The 20,062-nt window shown below is 41.7% G+C and overlaps 1 protein-coding gene across 1 annotated transcript; it reads left to right on the top strand.

The window, feature by feature from the left end:
- The first annotated feature begins 723 nt into the window (after positions 1-723).
- Positions 724-12,862, top strand: LOC123030909 (chitinase-3-like protein 1). The gene is made up of 10 exons (XM_044445242.1): positions 724-876; positions 1,270-1,302; positions 2,010-2,211; positions 3,868-3,924; positions 5,697-5,847; positions 6,807-6,934; positions 8,441-8,570; positions 10,008-10,190; positions 10,936-11,052; positions 12,321-12,862. The coding sequence occupies exons 1-10, from the start codon at positions 852-854 to the stop codon at positions 12,453-12,455; spliced, it is 1,161 nt and encodes a 386-aa protein (XP_044301177.1). The 5' UTR covers positions 724-851; the 3' UTR covers positions 12,456-12,862.
- The last annotated feature ends 7,200 nt before the right edge of the window (positions 12,863-20,062 follow it).

Here is a 20,062-nt window from a genome sequence, read left to right as displayed (position 1 = left end):
AGCCCACAGGCATTATGTTAATGATTTTTGCTGCCGACCTGCTACGCCCAACAGGGAGATTCACAATCTCTTGGAAAAATTCGTCAAAAAAAGGTGCCAGAATGCCGTTCTGGTGCATTCTATGATAAAAAAAGCACTGGTAGAAGTAATAGTAGTAGGAATAATAACAGCAGCTCCCCAACTGTGGATTGGTCTCCCCAGCAAGGCCTGCCTGGCACCTATATTCAAATCTTTTCAGTGCTGGCTTATGGCTTTTCTCCATCCCCATACATTTGACGGTCTATAAGAGACTCTAATACATCTGTTGAGTAATTTGGAGTTGTCCTTGATGCTTAGTTGCCTTATGTGGGGAGGTATGTTAATGGATAATTGTTTTTAGCTACTTAAAATTTTTGTTTGCTTTACTTTTGTTGTAAGTTTCTATGAGCCTTTCTTTTTCTTTTTTTGGCAAAAGGCTGCTGCTGATGATGATGATGATGGTGAGATCCAAGTAAAAACAGGACTCATAATCAAGGGAAATATGGAAGAGATACGAAGGGATATGGACCTTGTTTTGCTGTGTTTTTCTCCATTTTGGCATCAGCCGGCTTTAAACAGCAGGATGTGATAAATAGATAGATAGATAAATAAATAAGCCAGCAAGAAGGGTGTCGCAACACTTTCCTGCAAGACATTGCACAATCGTTCCAAGAATAGAGCTACTACCCTCACTGAAAGGAGGACAGATGCAGAACTACATTCTTTCACTTTCACCCGGCTAATGCTCTATAAATTAGGTCAGGATAAAGCTACCATCCAGCACTGGAAAGGAAACTCTGTTCCCACCGTACAGTGGAGTGCACAGAGCCAGGATGGGTCAACCGTCTCTGTTGGTTGGTAAGGCTGCTTGATGAAACTTAAGACTAATGCTGGGGAGTGTTGTGGGATTTTTTTTGAGTGGAGTCCCCAGGATTCAGTATGGGATGTCAACATGCGGCCACTTTCCCCAGGGATGTCACTTAATATGAATAAAATTTTGAATGTTCAAACTTATTAATGTTCCATGAGCCCTGCCAGAAAATGTTATATCCCCTGTGGCTGACCGGCTACATAGCTTCAAAGTGCCTTTTGCCTAGTATAATAAAGTCCCCTTCATTCATCTGTACTGTTTTCTTAATCAAGAGCGCACACTGTGAATACTGGGGGTGTAAGAGGGAGATGTTGATGATTAGGTGCGTGCAGCAGGATTAATAGTAACATAAAGTTCTCCTCTTGTATTTTGTTTTTCAGGAGGTGTAGCGGCACTGCTATTTCTTCAATGCGGTACATCCCTATTTCCTTGCTTCTCAGTTTCCAAAAGGTCGTGCTGGGTTTAGAACTTCACTGTCTCAAGCTCTTGTCAGATTCTAATATGCCCACGTCTCTTGTTTTCAGTCCTGCTGCAGAGGGAGGGAGGGAGGGAGGGAGGGAGGAATGAAGGCAAGCAGGCAGGCTTCAACCATTAACAAGCACTCAAGGAGTCAGATTTCTAAAAGTAGAAAAGATTTCTTTTCTACTCTTCCCCACTTCCAATATAAAATTCGGGATAAAAGGTGCATGTTGTATAGATCCTATGTTGTCATCATCCAAATTCATTTCTAATGTAACTAAAATTACTCAATGGATGGAGACCATCGACTCTAACGCCAGTAAGAGCGACTAAAATCAGTCCAGAGTGCGAATATACAGGGCAAAGAGGATCACGTTGGTTCAACCTACCCCCTCACCTGTGGCCTTCAGCCTTTCCCAACAAGTTACCCTCTAGAGGTGATGGACTACAATTCCCACCATCCCAGGCAGCATCCAGCATGTAGCCCAACATTTCTGGAGGGCATCAGGTTGAAGAAGATTGTTGTATAGGTTATATAAACTGACACTAAAAATTGCATGTGCATAGACTGCTTTGTCCATGTGCTTCTCCCATGACAGTGGCAAGTCCCTAAACATTGTCTAACTCCTTTTCCTTTTCCTCTCTCTAAATTATATAACAGCTTCTACCTTTAAGCTGGTTTGTTACTTTACCAACTGGGCACAGTACCGGGAATCTTCTGCACGCTTTATTCCTGATGACATTGATCCAGGACTCTGCACCCACATCATTTATGCTTTTGCCAAGATAGAAGGAAATCGTATCACCCACACAGAATGGAATGATGTAACAACCTATATGAATATACATGCTCTTAAAAGAAGGTGGGTATGGCATCAGGCAGACACAAGCTCTAAAATAAAAAAGAGAGCCCAAATCCACTGCAGCCTGTAATACTGATGGAGGAGGTGGGTTGCATCCCTCCATAGCCCGTGCTGCAGTGGCTTAAAGTACAAATATGTCAAGTTTGCAGCTCTAAATACTAATGGGTGCAGGAAAGTATGCTCTCTGGAAATAGTCACAAATTCCTAAACTTGCATCTCTGCTTGGAAGTGTGCATTTAAAATGTGTTTGAAATGTTTTACTCTGTAGGAGGATGCACATTTAAAATGTGTGCATTTTTCTATTTATAATGTACACTTTTTCCATATAAACACAGGAAATTAGGTGGAATTAGCTTCTAATTTGTGTCTGGAGAATCTGGGTGATTGAAAAATCGCTTGTTCATCCTTCTCTAGTTGTAAACTGCCCAGATAGCTTCAGCTGTTGGGTAGTATGGAAATAAAATTAATAATAATGTTAAATATGGAGCTTAATGTCTCCTGTATATTTTTAACAGCATACAATTAGTGGGAGGGAAAGGAGGACTCACTTAACTTCATAGGTTGATGGGTGTTTGGAGTGCATACTTCACCTTCTTTATCCACCAATAAAGGGACAGGGATCAGAATATTAAACCAAAGCTGTCGAGTACAGATTATATCTTAGAATAGTAATCACTTGATTCTTTCTGCCCTTGTTCTTTTTCAGCTCAAAAACATTTTGCAAATAAAAATAAGGTAGAGAGATGTACTATTTTCAAGTGCACTGAATGCTACTTTCTGAGATCATTCCACTGATCCTACTTCGCAGAAAGCCTGGCCTCTCTTGCATAAAGTACACTGAAATCAGTGGTGCTGAAACCATTTAATTCATCTTCTCTGTATGATGTGCCTTGCTTATTATTTGCCCCCCCCCCGCACCCCTTGAGATCGGCAGCAGAGGCTCTCCTCCGGGAGCCCTCCGTGAGAGACATCAGGAGGCAAAGTACCCAGAGGAGGGCTTTCTCTGCGGTGGCGCCCCATCTGTGGAATGCGCTCCCCAGAGAGGTCCGCCTGGCGCTGTCGTTATTTGTTTTTTGGCGCCCGGCTAAGACCTTTTTATTCAAACAATATTTTAACAATGTTTAGTATCTATAGGTTTTAATTGTGCAGTCAGGGTGTTTCCGGATTTTAATTGTATTTTGTATTATGTTTATTTATTTATGTGAGCCGTCCTGAGGCTATAAGCGATGGGGTGGCATACAAAAACTCTAAATAAATAAATATTAAAAAATAAAAGCTTGCTTCCAGTGCTGAAGTTAGCAAGTTTTAGCCTCTGGACTTAATGATCTTTTAGAGAAGAAGCCCTTTAGATCAGGGCTGCAGTAAACGTGGCCTTCAAGATGTTGCTCAACTCCATTCTCCCTGGCTCCAGCCAGCCTGATCAATGGTGAAGGATAATGGGAATAGTAGTTCATCAATTTCACTCATTCAAAATGTGGTAAGTTGGTCCTGCTGTGTTGGAGGTCTCCTCCTCATTCTGGTGAATGGCACCTTGGACTTCTGCTCCACAGTCCTTCCCAAATTTATGGTGGTTTGCATTAGTCATGATGAAATACTTCCTGAATAAAATTATGTCCTTCATTTGATGTTTACTTTCTTCATATTTATCTTCTTTAGAAATCCCAGTTTGAAGACCCTTATCTCGCTTGGTGGATATGGCCCAGGTTCTGAAGCGTAAGTCTAGAAATACCCTCTCCATTTTAGTTTACTTTGGCCAATGAAACTAAACTGTGACAAAACAATTGGCTTCCCTCTTGAAACAGGTTGCCACTTCAGAGGAGTACTTTTCATGGAAATCACAGCTTGGGGGTAGGGAGGTTAATATGGAAGGTTAATTAATCCTATATGTCATCAGTAATAGTTCACCAGTAAATAGGAAGTGTTGAACTATCTGCATGGAGAATTGGCTAGAACAGTGATGGCAAACCTTTTAGAGACCAAGTGCCCAAACTGCAACTCAAACCCCACTTATTTATCACAAAGTGCCAACACTGCAATAAAACGTCAAAACTGAGGTTTTAGTTTAGAAAAAACAACTCACAGCCAGTCCAAGCAAATATATAGATATCCTTGGCAGTGCACTGTGTAGCCACACAAAAGCTTGGACCAGTCACAGCTGATGAGTCACGGCTTGTGACATCATTACCTGGTGCCACTACTCCTTTCCGAACATGCGAATGGCCCCTATGGGTGCTGTCCAATGCTCGGCTTCTGGGGAGATGCTGGCTTGCGTGTCAACAGAGAGGGCTCTGCATACACACTGTGGCACGCCTGCCATAGGTTCACCACCACTGCCCTAGCCCTACCCTGGAGCACTCCCCTAACCATAATACAGGGCTAAAGTTCCATTGAAAGGAGGGCAATTTTGAAAAAGCCTTCCTTGAGTAGCTTTTTCTGCACTGCTCATTATTTCGGCCCATTCTAAACATATTCCAACCATCAAAATCATGCCAGAGCACCTCGTTTTGATAACCCTAACACTAGCCTGGTGCACACCCCTAACCATAACACAGGGCAAAAGTTAAATACTGTAAATAAATAATGAGTGCCACAAGATGAAAGATAGCATGCTAATACTACACTTACTCTTAAGAAGCATTCAGGGGCTGAATAGACATGGCAGCAAAAAGGACTTGTTATATGGAGAAATGTAGGTAAGTGCATACAAGGTTTTATGCAATGTACAAGGTTTTATGTGTAGTGCTGGATAGGTCCCTGTGTGTGTAAACGCTTAATCACAGGTTACAGGTGCAAAGAGAACTGTTGGTATCTGCATAACATGTACCAAGTTGTCTCTCCTCCCCTTTGGGCATTTTTGAATTGTACTGATTTATCAATTCCTGGTCCAGCCAAGAAAAATCACCCATGTCAAAGAAGATACATAGTTTATTGAACACAGTAGTGAAAAATAGATGCATAATATAAAAAAGGAAGCCAGGGATCCTCAATGGGCTTCCCAAAGTTCCCAGGGTGGGCGATGAATCAATTTCTCTCCCCAAATCAAGAACAATGCCTTTGGCCATGGTTTTTTTCTCTCTCCCACTTTTGGGAGGTTGTCAGTACATACAGGTTCAAACCCACCCACCTTCCCTTTCCTGGGAGATGGGTGGTGAAGCTGCTTCAGTAAAGCAAAACGTTTTGTTCTCACAGCAAGAGTAGCCCTTATCTACTGAATGATTGAGAAGGTAGCTCTACGGTTATTTCTGGTGCTCTTTCTAACAAATTGAAGACCATAAGGCCGTAGTGTGGCTCTAACAAACTATTCTGGCTTTCGGACAGTGGATAAAAATTGAACTGTGATAACCTTCCTACCCTACAGTGGATGATACCCAACTTCCTCTCTGTTTCAGTAGATACCAAGGAGACTGAGGAAGTCCTGAATGCAGTTATGGATGTGCATTACAATAACTAATCCAAATACTTGTTGTGTTTTCTTTCTGTAATAGCTACAGAAGTGTAACTACAGATCCTACCAGGCGCTTAGAGTTTGTGAGATCAGTGGTACAATTTCTTAGAACCCATAAATTTGATGGCTTTGACCTTGCTTGGCACTCTTCGGATGAAACTACTAAAAGACGTTTGTCTGATCTGGTTCAGGTACATTAAAATAAAAATCATTTATGTCAACAAAATTAACCTAGCAATGGATTCAAAACAATGTACAAAAATATCTGTGCATTTCTGCTGTGGTGTCTCAGCTGCAGTCTTCAAGCCTCAAGGAGAAAGTTTATCTATGATATCCTTCTAGAAGTACCTCAAATGCTGTCACAAAGAGGAAGGTCAAAATCTCTTCTCACTGATACCAGAGTGTAGGACAGGGAATAACTAAGTCAAGTAGTGACAACCCAGGCTTAGGCTAGATATCTGAAAACGTTTCCTCATTGTCAGAGCAATACAACAGTGAAACCAGTTGCCTAGAGAAATGGTGGGCTCTCCCACATTAGAGACATGAAAAAAAGAAACAGGACAACCATCGGAATGTGATGGTGTAAACTGGTGTCCTGCAACAGCAGGGGGTTGGACCTGATGGCCTTCATAGCCCCTTCCAACTCTACTATTCCTACGATTCTACATCCTTAAAGGCAGGCCCATCCCTCCCTTGAAGCAGATTAAGGCAGCCATTCCAAGCACCTGATTCTGAGGGTCTTGGAACAGAACTGATTTGTTATTGAATATATAATGTTTACATTTTACTCCCAAGGAACAGGTGAGGGGCTTATAGAATTGTCTGCCTCAGGTGCCAAAATAATTTCCCTCTCTTGGGTTCTATGCACTTTGACTTGTGGGGCAGAGGGGTGCAATTTGTCATTCTTCTTCAGGGAACAGAGCTTCTTGGGCCAGGCCTGCTTAGACGCTATATGACCCAGTTTAGATTATTCAGGAACAATCAGTTTATAAAGAAGTAACTGAGGGCTGACATAACTGTTGTTATAACTGCTGTTATAACCCAACATAACAGCAAGACACAGTGGCTATTAGTACACTGCAATGAATCTGAAAATGTAATTGCTCAGCAGTTCCTTACATCAGACTAATGTGTCTTAATTTTTATTTAGGATCTCTGTATAGCATTTCAGAGGGAGGCTAGGAGAAATCCAGGGACAGCAAAACCTATCCTGAGTGTTGCAATACCAGCAGGAAAGGAAGTCCTCGATAATGGCTTCGATATCCAACATATCTCAAAGTAAGTATTTTTGGCCATCTCTGTTATATACAAAAAGCAATGTATACTAGTCAGGCACCTACAATTAACAGCATGCTCTTTGGGAAGGTGCAATGAAAAGTGTACTTCACATTGGCTCTAGTTTAAATGCTATGAGGATTAAGGGCTTAATTGAACAGTCTTTTTTAAAGTCCTCAAATTGGAATGGTTCTGTGGTTTTAAGTAAGAGCTCAGATGCAGAAATATGCAAGCTCCCTCTCCCAGTTACGATCCAAATCTAGCGTACCTAGATTTCTCATGCAGCTAATGGGACACTCAGAGTTCACACATCATCCTAACTCATCCTGTGAATAAATAACAGTGGGTTGGTTGTTCACAGAACAATCCAAAGTCCACACAACAGATGATCAGGTTTGCTGTGGGTTATCCCCCTGCTTCCCCTTTGGTCCTCCAGCCAGTACCCCTGGGCACTTGCTGCCTAATACCATCTTGCTTTCTTCCCCTGCTGTGATTGTGAGCCTCTTTTCACTTGGTGTGGCTTTTTCCCCTTCCTTTTTCAGAGATCACTTTTTGTGATCTCCAAGTTGGCAACCAGTGACAGCTCCTCTAAAGTGCTGGAGTGCCATGCACTTTTTCATCTACCAAGCACCTAGTGCCTCAGAAAAGGGTATAAAAGTGCAAGGACACTTTAAAGAGTCAGGTGTAATTAAAATAACTAGAGGAGTTAATCTACTTTCCACCCCCTTTTATGAGTGAAGATCACTCACAACTTTTCCCCCTTGACAGTTCAGCTTTTGACAGCTGTCAAAGGAGCAAAAACTTTAAAAAATGTACCTATTTGCAATCTGTCTGGGCCAATGTCCATGGCTGATACCTGTTGTACTTTCATATCAGATACTTCCCAGGACATTGCCAGGTGAGACATCCCATTTCAGACTGCTGCAAGTGCACACCTCTGCACTTGCACAAGTCTGACTAATCTTGTTGTTAATAGGAAAAACAATACCTCGAAACACTAGAGGGGCTATTACTAGCTGTCCCAAAATGTGATATCTGAAATACAGGGAGGGGAAGTCACAGTGAGTGAAAACTTTGTGATTGCAGAGAGAAACACTGTAACAGAGATGGACTTTCCACTTGAACATCAATGGGTCACCTGTCACAGGTGATGGTTTTGGTGACCTTGGCAAAGAACAGCAAGCATATTTAGTGAATCTGGCCAAATGACTTGATTGCCACTTCATGCAACCCACACTGGAGTCAGTAAACCCATGTTCAGACAGCAGGACAGTCCAATGAGAGTTCAACAACCTCAAGAAAAAGCAATAGGTTATCAGGGTGGCTTATTGCCACCAAACAGGCCATACTGGAGGAAGTGGTCTAGGTTTACATGATACAAACTCCAGCACGACTCACCACCTCTGATGGGTTGCCATGTCATACAAGCCCAGCCTTACAGACCTTGAATATAAATATCCCCACTGTTATACAAAGTGCCATGATTTTCACTTTATTTTCCTCCTGTAGATTTGCAGATTTCTTTAACTTCATGACCTACGACTTTCATGCATACTTGGAAAGTCACAGATACACAGGCCATGTAAGCCCTCTTTACAAGGGCAGAGTTGACACTGGAGCTTCATCCTCTTATAATGTTGTGAGTTGTCATTTCACAGAGCATGTCAAATGTTTCTGAAGTTTTTCCAGATAATATAAAATGCCTGCAGTTTTCCATAAGTATGATGCTACTCAAGCAAGCCTGATCATGCCTTTGATCCAGACTGCAACTTTGGTTGCAATACCCTCTGGTCCACTGAACTAAGGAATGGGGGAAAATTGATTCCACACCTATCCATATCCACTCCCATTGAACAAGTGACCAACTCATCTGACTATGTATTAGAAGAGGTACCTAATTTACCCACAGGCCTTTGGGTGAGGAAGGAGCTGTACACCTCTCCTTTTCACACATGTATTCTAATAATAAAGCGTGTGATGCAAGGGCTCCATAGAAGCTTCAGCCTCCAGGGGCCCCTTTCAACCCTAACCCTTTTAAAAGTTCCTGGTGGTTATACACATTGAACATCCAGCTCATATGCAATACATCACCTCTTTGGTGGTCAGGAGAAGCCAGGCCACTCCGCCATAAGAAATGTATTAGTCAGAATAGGAAGCAAATTACTCATCTGCAGATGGCAGCAATCAGCAACTTTGGCCAGGGTTCATGAAATTTTGTTACCCTTGCCATCTTATAACATTAGTTGTACTCAGCCATTCTGTATCCTAGAAGTGCAGGTCACTGTTTACTTCTGCTGGATCAAAGATTTCACATTCATCTGAAATATGAGGAATTTTGAAAACTCCACATTTGTGAGGGACATTTTATAAACTCAAGATTACCCATTTACCTAATTTCTCTTTTTCATTAGAAAAATGGGTCAGAACCAACTCATTGCCAAGGCTGAGTGCACCTCCCGTGTGTGTGTGTGTGTGTGTGTGTCTCACACACATATGAGGAAAGCTGTTTTTGGCATTCATGAAATATGGATTGTTCTTCGTGGCAATTTCACAAAGTAAGAGTAGAGGAGAATATTGAAAGACAATAGAAGATTAAATTACTGTTTCCTGCTCATATGAACATCTGCTCTATTGCTCTTCAGTCACAGAAAAGGGAGAAGAATTTGTAATATGGATGAGTATTCTGACCAACATGGTCATTACATTTTCATTCCATACCTCATTAAAACAATAGGCATTTTAAGCCTTTTATGTTTCATAGTTGTGTTGCCTCAACTAAGGTGGAACTAGAATTAGTTAAAACAATAGATATGGCAAGTCCCACATTTTTAAGACACATGGAACCAATAGATTATCCTTACACTATCTGATGCCTTTCAGATGCTTGGGACTTCAATCCCTGTCAGTCCCAGGCAGCATAGCCAATGGTCAGGAATGCCAAGAGTTATAGACCAAAGCATCTGGAGGGTACTGGTTTGGATGACTGCTGTAGATGACAGTGAAACACAATAAAACGAAGACATGTGCAGTACCCCATGAAATGTATACAGTGATTGATCTACTTTTCTTTATGCAGGACGAAGCTGTGAAATATTTTAAGACAAAGGGTGCCCCACCTGAGAAGATCATCATGGGAGTTCCCACATATGGGCGGAGTTTTACTCTTTCTTCAATGTTGACTGGAGTTGGAGCCCCAGCCTCAGGTCCAGGAACACCCGGCCCTTTCACAAAAACAGAAGGATCCCTGGCCTATTATGAAGTAGGAAGGGTTTCATTAGCACTCCTCCTTATTTAATAGATTTAGCTTTTTTTCTTTTAAAGAATCCAAAGTGGCTTACATCATTCTCCTCCTCCTGGGGTAGAAATCACATGCAATAAACACTCATATAACTCTTCATGCATGACTCATATGAAGAAATAGCGTGAACGCAGTAAGGGGTTGGGCCATGCATTTCATCCATCCATGAGGACACATGGCTTCCCCTACATCCTCTCATGAGGAGGCCAAACTTCTGCAGCGGGGTGCCTTTTTTGTCCGTGCAGCCTACCATCACTATTTAAAACTCTGGTCATCTTCAAGGATAGCCCCAAGTATAACAAATTGCAGTAATGCGCTCTGGAGGTTATCAGAGGCTCTCCTATCCATGAAAGGCCACAGCTGATGAGCCAGCGGACACTGGGGGAAATTGTCCCAAGTTACTCTCTAGGGACAATGTCAGAACAAGGAACACCCCGAGCTCTTCCATGGGTAAAGGCATGCGACCCAATCAAGAGCAATAATATACCAGCTGTCCAGACTGAAGAACCACCAAACCATTGTGCCTCCATTGACATCCTGCAACTTTGTCTAATGTGTTAGTCATAGGCAGGAAAACTGGAGATGCCAGAGCAAAATGGAGGCAACCTGCAGCAATTCCTTCTCTTTCTTGCAATATCATGTAGATGTTCATATGAGAATTCTAGTATTTATAGTAATTTCTACTATTCAAATTTACTCCTGCCAGATCTGTAGTTTTAATTATGGTGCCAAGACCGAAAGGATTGAAGAACAAGCAGTCCCCTATTCTCATAAAGGAAACCAGTGGGTGGGATATGAAGACAAGATAAGCCTTCAGAGCAAGGTAAGTACAGACAAAGGATCTAAATAATGTCACCAATGGATGCTGGTAAGGAGCTTACAAGAGTCATATCCTTATGTGAGAATTACCCCTTTTATTCTTAAGGGGAAAAAAGAGTGAAGGGCATGGCACTCCTATGAGCATTAGAACAAACTTCTTTAGAGCACTATTTTTCCTCTGTTCAAGATACAACAGGTAACAGAGTAAGAGTGGGAAGACCCCAGCTTCCTACACAAATAAGAGAAAATAATGGCAAATAAGAGAATCAAAGTGAAGGCTGGCAGTCTAGGACTTTTAAAGGATTTATTCATTCCCTTCAGTCCAACTTCCTAGTTTACCAGGCCACGACATTACTCAACATGTGCAGAGAGTCATTTCTCATATAGCTACAAAGCTATTAAGGGGATAATCCATGGTCACTGTCTTGCCAGCCATAAGGAAGAGGTAGAGTCCCCACTTCAACCTTGGAAAAGCCTTCTGAGATCACAGAGGGGTCTCTGCCTTTTGAGGGCCACCCTTCCATCATCTCAACTGGAGTAGTTCTTTCTGCACAGGCCAAGGCCCTGGAAGTGGAAAAACATCTTTGGAACTGGAGGGTCATTCCAGGGGGTGAGAGAGGAAAGAGGAGGTACTGCTGGCTTCCACCATATCCAGGTGGAGCCATGCCACCATCTAAGTGCTTTTGAGAGCAAGGGGAGCATGGAGTCAATCTATGCTCCTCCTCTGCTTGATTGGAAGCCCAGAACCACATAGGAATGCACCAAAAGTGGCTGTCAGAGACTGAGGTTCTATCCTGAATTGCCATAATCATATATGCATTCCTGGAAATAATTCCTACTCAGCTTTATGGAGCTAACTTTCCAGTATTGTGCACAGGCAGAACTATTGGAAGGCAGGGCTATTATATCCACTTGGCACTTGCCAGTATGGATAATATAAGAAACAATTTTTTTTAAACTGCTACCAGTTCATGAATTGTCATAGCATGCAAGATAAACATTATTTGGGTGTGATTACATTCCTATTATAGCACATGTGAATGAATATGCTGCTGATGCTGTATATTATGAAAGTAAATGCCTGCATTCATTCCACTCAATGAAACACATTTAGAGATTGTGCTTCTGTATTGTGAATCTTCTAGCTGTCAACACACAAATGTATCTTGAACTGCTTCTATGTGTGGTGTGAGATACTGTATTTAATTTCTTATTTGCTAGGGATTGTTGTTGTGCTTCTGATGTTTTTGATTTCCCCTTTCTCTGCGTTAGGTTCGATATATGAAGAATAACCATTTGGGAGGCATTATGGTTTGGACACTTGACATGGATGATTTTTCAGGTTTTTTCTGCAGAGATGGAAAATATCCACTACTTCGTGCTATTAAGGAAGAGCTGAATAAGTAAGAGCCCATTTTTGTCACAGGAGAATCTTAAAGGCATGAAGAGGCTTACGCTGTTCATCTCGGGATGTTATGCAGATGAACAACTAATCTGTGAAAAATGTGGACACATTTACTTGCTTCTTAATTGTGTATCTAAAAGCAGCCACCCACAACTAGTTTTGCTTCACTCCATGATGAGGGTCGTTCTACCTTTACTCATTCAGTTGATGTGGACCAAAGACATCCCTTCCACCTACCTATCCATACTTTGCAGCAGTCTTCTGTCATTATTTTCTGGTGTTTTGATCACAGTATTCAAAAGTTAATTCTATTTTTACTGTCTTAAAAATAGCATGCACAGTAGTGTTGTTTTGTTGGTTTTTAGATATTTACATAATGTTTTCAATAAAACTTTTCTGCTTTTTTGAAGGAAAGTTCTTTGTTTTCTTTATTGAGAAGCAATTCACTATTTCTTAGAAATTATGTTTGTGCCTGTATGTTTTGTGATGACATTCTGGATGAGGTAAGTAGAGCTTATGCCATTAATCTTGTTTTAAAAGGGTTGAAGTAATATTGAGGAATACCTTGAAGTAATTTTCAATGGGATGCAATTTAGTCTAGTCTAACTATGGCTTAAGTCAGGATCCAACCCCATGTGTACAACAAACATTTACTTATTTCCCCCCATATCTCAGCTGCATGGCTCCACCTGGATATGGTGGAAGCTAGCAGTACCTCCTCTTTACTCTCTCCACATGGAATGACCCTCCAGGGTCTGTTCCAAAGATGCTTTTTCACTTTCAGGGCCTTGGCCTGTGCAGAAAGAACTACTCCAGTTCTGATGGCAGAAGAGCGGCCCTCAAAAGGCCTAGGGAGCAAATCCAGTCCTTCTGGGGTTTGCCAGGTGACCTCAACCCCTCCTCCTGACCCCACTTTTCATTGGCCACCAATTGCTTCGTGATTTCCTAGTTTGCCCAATTTTTCACCATTCTAAAAGGCTGAAATGCCTCTATGTCTTAATTACTGACAATAAGTTTTAAGGTAAAATATAATGGAATTTTGTTTTATTTTGGTCTCTCCCTTTTTGCCTTTGGCTCCTTCTAACCAGTGGAATGTGCCCCTCCCAAGAGTTTCCCGAAACTGGAATTCGGCTGTCAGGTTGTACACTGGGTGTGCCATATGTTCTAATAAATATAGAAATTGCTCATTCTGCATTTCTGCACAGCACTCCTGGGTATGCTTAGTCAGATATAAGTCTCAGAGTATTCAGCAGGGCTTACTCATAGGTCATTAGGCATAGGATTGCAGTTATGTCAAATATCTTATGCATGTTACTTAAGAAGTCTCACTGCATTCAGTAAGGATTCTTTCCATTAATTCTGTGAATGATTGCAGTCTTAGACAAGTAATATCAAATGCAGGGTATGTTGCTCTCTTAGGTAATGAACTGCAACTGAGGTATAATTGCCCAGCTCCATATTCAACAGTTCATTAATGCTTTAAGCCACATTCATTATCACTTGCCTAATCCCATTATTATTGACTCACCATTTGAGACAGTAGAAGCTTATGCATTACATTTTTTATTTTGTTTCAAAATATTCCTTTGTATCCATATCTTACAAAAATAAAAATTTTGGCAAAAAAAGAAAAGTTTATTATAGCTGGGAATACTAAGAGTTTAATATTTATCAATAGTGTAAAATATAGACCTGCTTCAAAAAGTGGATTGACAGTTCCAAATCTAATAAAATGCTATGAGGTTTTTCAAATAGCACAGGCTGTTAAACTTATAAAAACAAATAATGCCCCTCATTGGGCTTAAATAGAAGGATCTGAAAATACTAAATTTGTAGCCTTTTTGTAAGCAAAATTTTTCAAGAAATAAAATTAAAATACATAATCCTTTCATTAGTTAATTGGTCCAAATATGGTAAACATATGAAATTTTTAGCTCCCTACATCTTCATTATGCTCTATTTTAGATCATCCCAAATTTATCTGTCAAAATAAATATGCAGTTTACATTATGAAAATAAACTGAAATTTATAGGATTAGACACATTTATAAACAGAAAGCCAATTTCTATAGAACAATTAGAAGATAAATTCTAATTTATCACTAAATTTCTAAATTTGCATGCCCCTTAAGGTCTGCAGGAGAGGCTCTGCTCTGGGAAACCCCACCCCCCACCCCGAAGGAAGTAAAAAGGACATCTACTCGGAGGAGTGCCTTCTCTGCAGTGGTGCCCAGATTGTGTAATGCACTCCCCAGAGAGGTTCACCTGGCACCAAGCCTATATTCTTTTTGGTGCCAGGTCAAAACTTTTTTATTTAAATGTTATTTTAAAAATTAGTAATTTTATAGTTTAACATTCTCTTTTGATTTATTTTTTTACTGATTATATACTATTTTATTGTGTTGTTTTATTGATTGTTCTTATTGGTTATTGGTTTTAATGCCGTAAGCTGTCCTGAGATGCTGTAAAGGACAGCATATACATGTTTTAAATAAATGAATAAATAAAATTATCCAAGTCAGAATGGATTGATTTCAGTACAAATAAACTTTACAGATCATTTGTATAATACAACAGGTATAACAATATTTCAACAGTTGAAGAGTATTGTATGAAAGATTTTAGTAAAAAGTGGGGAGGATTTGTCTCACTTATCTATATGATGGTCATTGAGAATGAATACAGTAGTAATATGGGAGCTAAAATGACATTGGGGGAAAATAAATATTATATCAGAATGTGGTCCTCAAAACTGTATAAGTCAATATCTGGTAGATCCAAATAAATGACAGCCCATAGATGGCATTTGTGCCCCTCTAAATTATACAACATTAATCATCAATTATATATGTGCTGGAGAAATTGTGGTTTAAGGGGTTCACTTGGGCATATGTGGTTATTTTGTCCAAATATCTTTTTTTTTTTTTTTTTGGTATGCAGTAATTGAGAGGTTGAACAAGCTAAGACAACAAGCAATAATCTCTAATTAAATGCTATTACTTTTTTCACTGTTTACAATTCAACCTTTCATTCTCCCCAGTAAAGAACTGTTGACAATACTTTTGAAAGCTGAGGGTCTAGGGTTTTGCCTTCTTCCACAGATTTTCTGTGCAAGGTAAAGCATGAGAAGATTACAAATAGAAGACGATTTCTGGACCCCTAGAGAAGTCACTGGATGCAGCAGGACAACTGCACAATAAAAGCCCTTGTCTGGAAGTAACCAAAGACAGCAGCTGCTGTGATGTGCTGTCAAGTCATCTCCAACTTATGGCAGCCTATGAATGAAAGCCCACAAAAAGTCCTGTCCGTGACAGCCCTGCTCAGCTCTTCCAGCAGAGCTCTTTCAGCTCAGTCCTTAGGTTTAGGAAACCCACCATGATTTAGTGTCCTGTTCAAGCACACTTTCAGCCTGTGTCAGTGCTACTCCCTTCAGTACTCCTACAGCATCCTCTGGAATGATGATGATGATGATGTTCATCCATCGCTTTCAATGAGGACCTTGACATCTAACGGGTTGTGAGCTGTCCACAGTGTGTCCGCAGGTGGCTGATAAGGCCGATACAGGCATGGAGTATTCTGCCACATGTCGGGCAGACATGTGTGGGCACCACTGTTGCAACATTTGCAACTCTGGCATCACGGAGTGCTCGCTTCTCTTGTGCTATGGTTGTCCTTCTGGCTTCAGATTTTGGCAGCCTTGGTGGATCAGCGTGCCCCATGTCGATTGGTCTTGTGCCAGGGTCTCCCAGGAGGTGGTGTCGATAACCAGGGACTTGAGAGAGGCTTTCAGCGTGTCTTTGTATTGCTTCTTTTGTCCCCCATGCGATCGCTTTCCTTGAGACAGCTCACCATAGAAGAGCTGTTTGGGGATGCGGTGGTCTGGCATGCTTGAAACATGGCCTGCCCAGTGTGTCTGGGCTTTCATCAGCAGGGTGTGAACTGATAGCAGGCCTGCTCTGGAGAGTACTTCTGTGTCTGGCACCTTGTCCTGCCACCGGATCCTCAAAAGTCTACGGAGGCAAGTTGTGCGGAAGTGGTTCAGTTGCCTAGCATGCCTCCTGTATACAGTCCAAGTCTCACTGGCATACATCAGGGTAGTTAGCACTACTGCTCAGTAGACTTTAAGCTTTGTAGCAAGGCTTATTCCACGGTGGTCCCACACTTTGGTCAGCAGTCTGCTGAATGCAAAGCTTGCCTTGGCGATTCTGCAGTTGACTTCGATGTCAATTGTCACTGTGCGGGAAAGGGTGCTGCCAAGGTGTGTAAATTGGTCCACTGCTTGCAGCTTTTGTCCCTTCACTGTGGTGGTGGGCTCTTGGTGTTGGGCTTTCGGAGCTGGCTGATGCATCACTTTGGTTTTCTTTGTGTTGATGAGGAGGCCGAAGATGTCGCATGCTGCTGCGAATTTGTCCATGCTGGCTTGCATTTCCTGCTCTGATCCAGCATTCAGGGCACAGTCATCAGCAAAAAGGAGGTCTCATAGCACAATCTCCTTTATCTTGGTGACAGCCTGGAGTCTTCGCAGGTTGAACAGTTTCCCATCGGTCCTGTATTTCAGGCTGACTCCCAAGGAATTGTTCTGAAAGGCATCTGTCAGCATGGCTGAAAACATTATGCTGAACAGAGTCAGTGCCAGCATGCACCCTTGCTTGACGCCGTTTGTGACAGGAAAGGCTTCTGAAGCTTCTCCGTCGTCCAAAACACAAGCCGTCATGCTGTTGTGGAACTGACGTACCATCAGGATGAATCTGTCAGGGTACCCAAACTTCGACGTGATGCGCCACAGACCTTCGCGACTCACAGTGTCAAAAGCCTTGGTGAGATCCACAAAGATGGTGTACAGTTCACAATTCCGGTCTTGACACTTCCCTTGGAACTGTCGGGCTGCGAAGATCATGTCCACAGTGCCACGCTCTTTGCGGAAGCCACACTGTATCTCGGAAGTAGACCCTGTTCCAGGTGGTAAATCAGGCGATTCAGCAACACATGTGCAAGGATCTTGCCTGAGATGAAGAGCAGTGATATTCCTCTATGATTATCGCAGAGTTGTCGATTTCCTTTCCTCTTGTAGAGGTGTACAATGGACACGTCTTTCAGTTCCTGAGGAATGTATCCTTGATTCCAGAAGGACTGGAACAGCTGAGTGAGTTTGTCAACAAGCACTGCACCACCTTCCTTAAAGACTTCTGCTGGGATCACGTCAGATCCTGGGGCCTTGCCACGGGACAGCTGGCTGATGGCCTGTAGGGTTTCAGTCTTTGATGGTGGGACATCCAGGTTGTGGCTGATATCTGCCTGGGGCATTCTGTCAATCGCCTTGGTATTGATGGAGGATTGGCAGTTCAGTACAGATTGGAAATGCTCAGCCCAATGCTGTAGAATCAGAGTCTTCTCAGAAATGAGAGTTGCATCATCTGAGTCCAGTAGAGGGGAGCTCCCTGAGGGCTGAGGTCCATACAAGGATCCGAGGGCTTCATAGAACCATTTGGCATCGTTTCTATCAGCAAACTTCTGGATTTCATCTGCTTTGGCACTCAACCAGGAGTCCTGCATCTTGCGAAGCTTGCTCTGTACGGTCCTGAGAGCGTTGTTGAAGGCATTTTTCTTAGCTGTTGACAACGGGTCATTCTGATGAGCACAGTGAAGGCGGTGCTTTTCAGCAAGTAAGGCCTTGATCTCTTCATCGTTTTCATCAAACCAGTCCTGCTGTTTCCTGTGCGAGGGTCCAAGAACCTTTAGTGCAGAAGAGTGCACAATATCTGAGATAACAGCTAGAGGGCCGAGGAAGGAAGAGCAGGAGATGGTGCCTGAGAACCCCCACTCTGCCCTATCATTAGTTGGGCACAGCTGGAACCCCCAGATCCCACCCAGTGAAGTGAAGAAAAGCATTTCCAGCTTGCCCCACAGAGGGAGTAGAAACTGAGTTAGATGTTCTCCTTCTTTGCTGTAGGTCGGATGCATGTGCCACACAAAGCCAGCTCGTTAACTTTGTGGTCTGCCTTTTCATTCAGGCAACTGAGCTGGTGACTTCAGAGCCATTTACCCCATTACTGGGAGTATTTTCAACCTTTGTTTGTAACAGGAGTCAGTTAAGAGGAGAGAGGGAGAGAGAGGTTGAGATAATAAAAAATAATTGTTATATAATACAGTTCCCCAAGTTATTATTACTTTTTCCCATATATATAAAATACTCATCATAACAATAACTTCAAAGTTTTGAGGTGCATTTCAATTGCCTGAAATACACTTCAGGGTAATTAATATGTCAAGAAGAAGGAAAAACCAACCTGACATGAGGAGTATTTATTTGTTTTCCAAGTAACTGTTATTCCTTATATTCCGTATTGGGTCATGTGTGGGCTTGCTTCCAATGCTATTTCTATGGCATAAGATGTATTTCCATTCCAATAATTACATAAGCAAACATATTACAGATATAGATAAATGGACTCAGATACTGATATACATACACACAGGTATATGTAAATTTGTCTTCCTTATCTAATACCAATTTTCTTTTGGAAATTCCAGTAGAATGGTATAACATAGATTTTGAACCTGGGATAGAAAACAGTTTGTTTCATTCAGTGTATACCTACTGATACCAAAGTTTAGAAAACTGAGGATAAAGATAACGTTCCAAGGTGACCATAGCTGCCAAAGTAAGCACCTATTTTAGTTTTATCTACAAATTAACTTTCTATTGAACTTCTGGAATGGGGGGCATCTGAGGTAACACATGTTCAGCGGGAGACAGAAACAAAGCTCATCTTATAAAAGGGGATAAAGGGTTGAACAACATAGTACACAGGTATCACAATGGGCAAACTAATCCTTCTGGCTGGTGAGTATGAAAGACTTACATATGCTATGAACTAGTTAAAAATTCTTAGAGTTACATGTATCTATCAATCTGTGTTGTTCTCTAGCTATTTTATACTGAGTTGGCCAATTTTCTTCAAGTCTGACAGCATTTCTATAGGTTATCTACAGCATTTGATGGCCATTCTAAAAAAAAATAGTGTTTCTAGAAATATGAAAAATGGAGCAAAGAGTCCTCAGAGCAGGGTAAGAAATGTAAAAGAAGTTCAAATTCCAGTCAGGCATGTGGATGCCAAGAAACACTTCCAAACTGGAAGATCAGTTTTAGAAGTGCCTTCGCTACATACCTGAAAAAGACGGGTGAGAGTCTCAGATGTGGTTTAAGGCTAAATAACCTTATCAATGTGTTCAAGTGGAATATATTGTTCTGTAATGATGCATAATTCTTTCTGGGTAGCACTGCATGGGACTTCAGCAAAGGTATTTCCAAACCTACATTTGCTGGGATAACGTGAAAGGGGCAGGATTTGCGAGGAAGGACTGGAGAATGAACGAGAGAGATTTCTCCTATGTTTGCCCATTGCCCCCACTCGCAAATGGCTCCTGGGGCCACCTTTCTGCCAGCAAGGCTTGTTTCTGGTATCAGAAACTAGTTGGGGTGGGGGGAGAACCTGCAGGGGCTCAATCAACAGTCATGGGAACAGTTAAGGAGGCCCCACTCAGCATTTTTGTATATCTGCATCGTAAGAAAAACAGGTTTGGGAACCTCACAGCTGTGCAGTTTCAC

Source organism: Varanus komodoensis, unplaced genomic scaffold (assembly GCF_004798865.1).
Source record: "Varanus komodoensis strain SLA01 unplaced genomic scaffold, ASM479886v1 scaffold1, whole genome shotgun sequence".
In the NCBI taxonomy this organism is placed as follows: Eukaryota; Metazoa; Chordata; class Lepidosauria; order Squamata; family Varanidae; genus Varanus; species Varanus komodoensis.
This window is presented reverse-complemented; position numbering and strand designations above follow the sequence as displayed.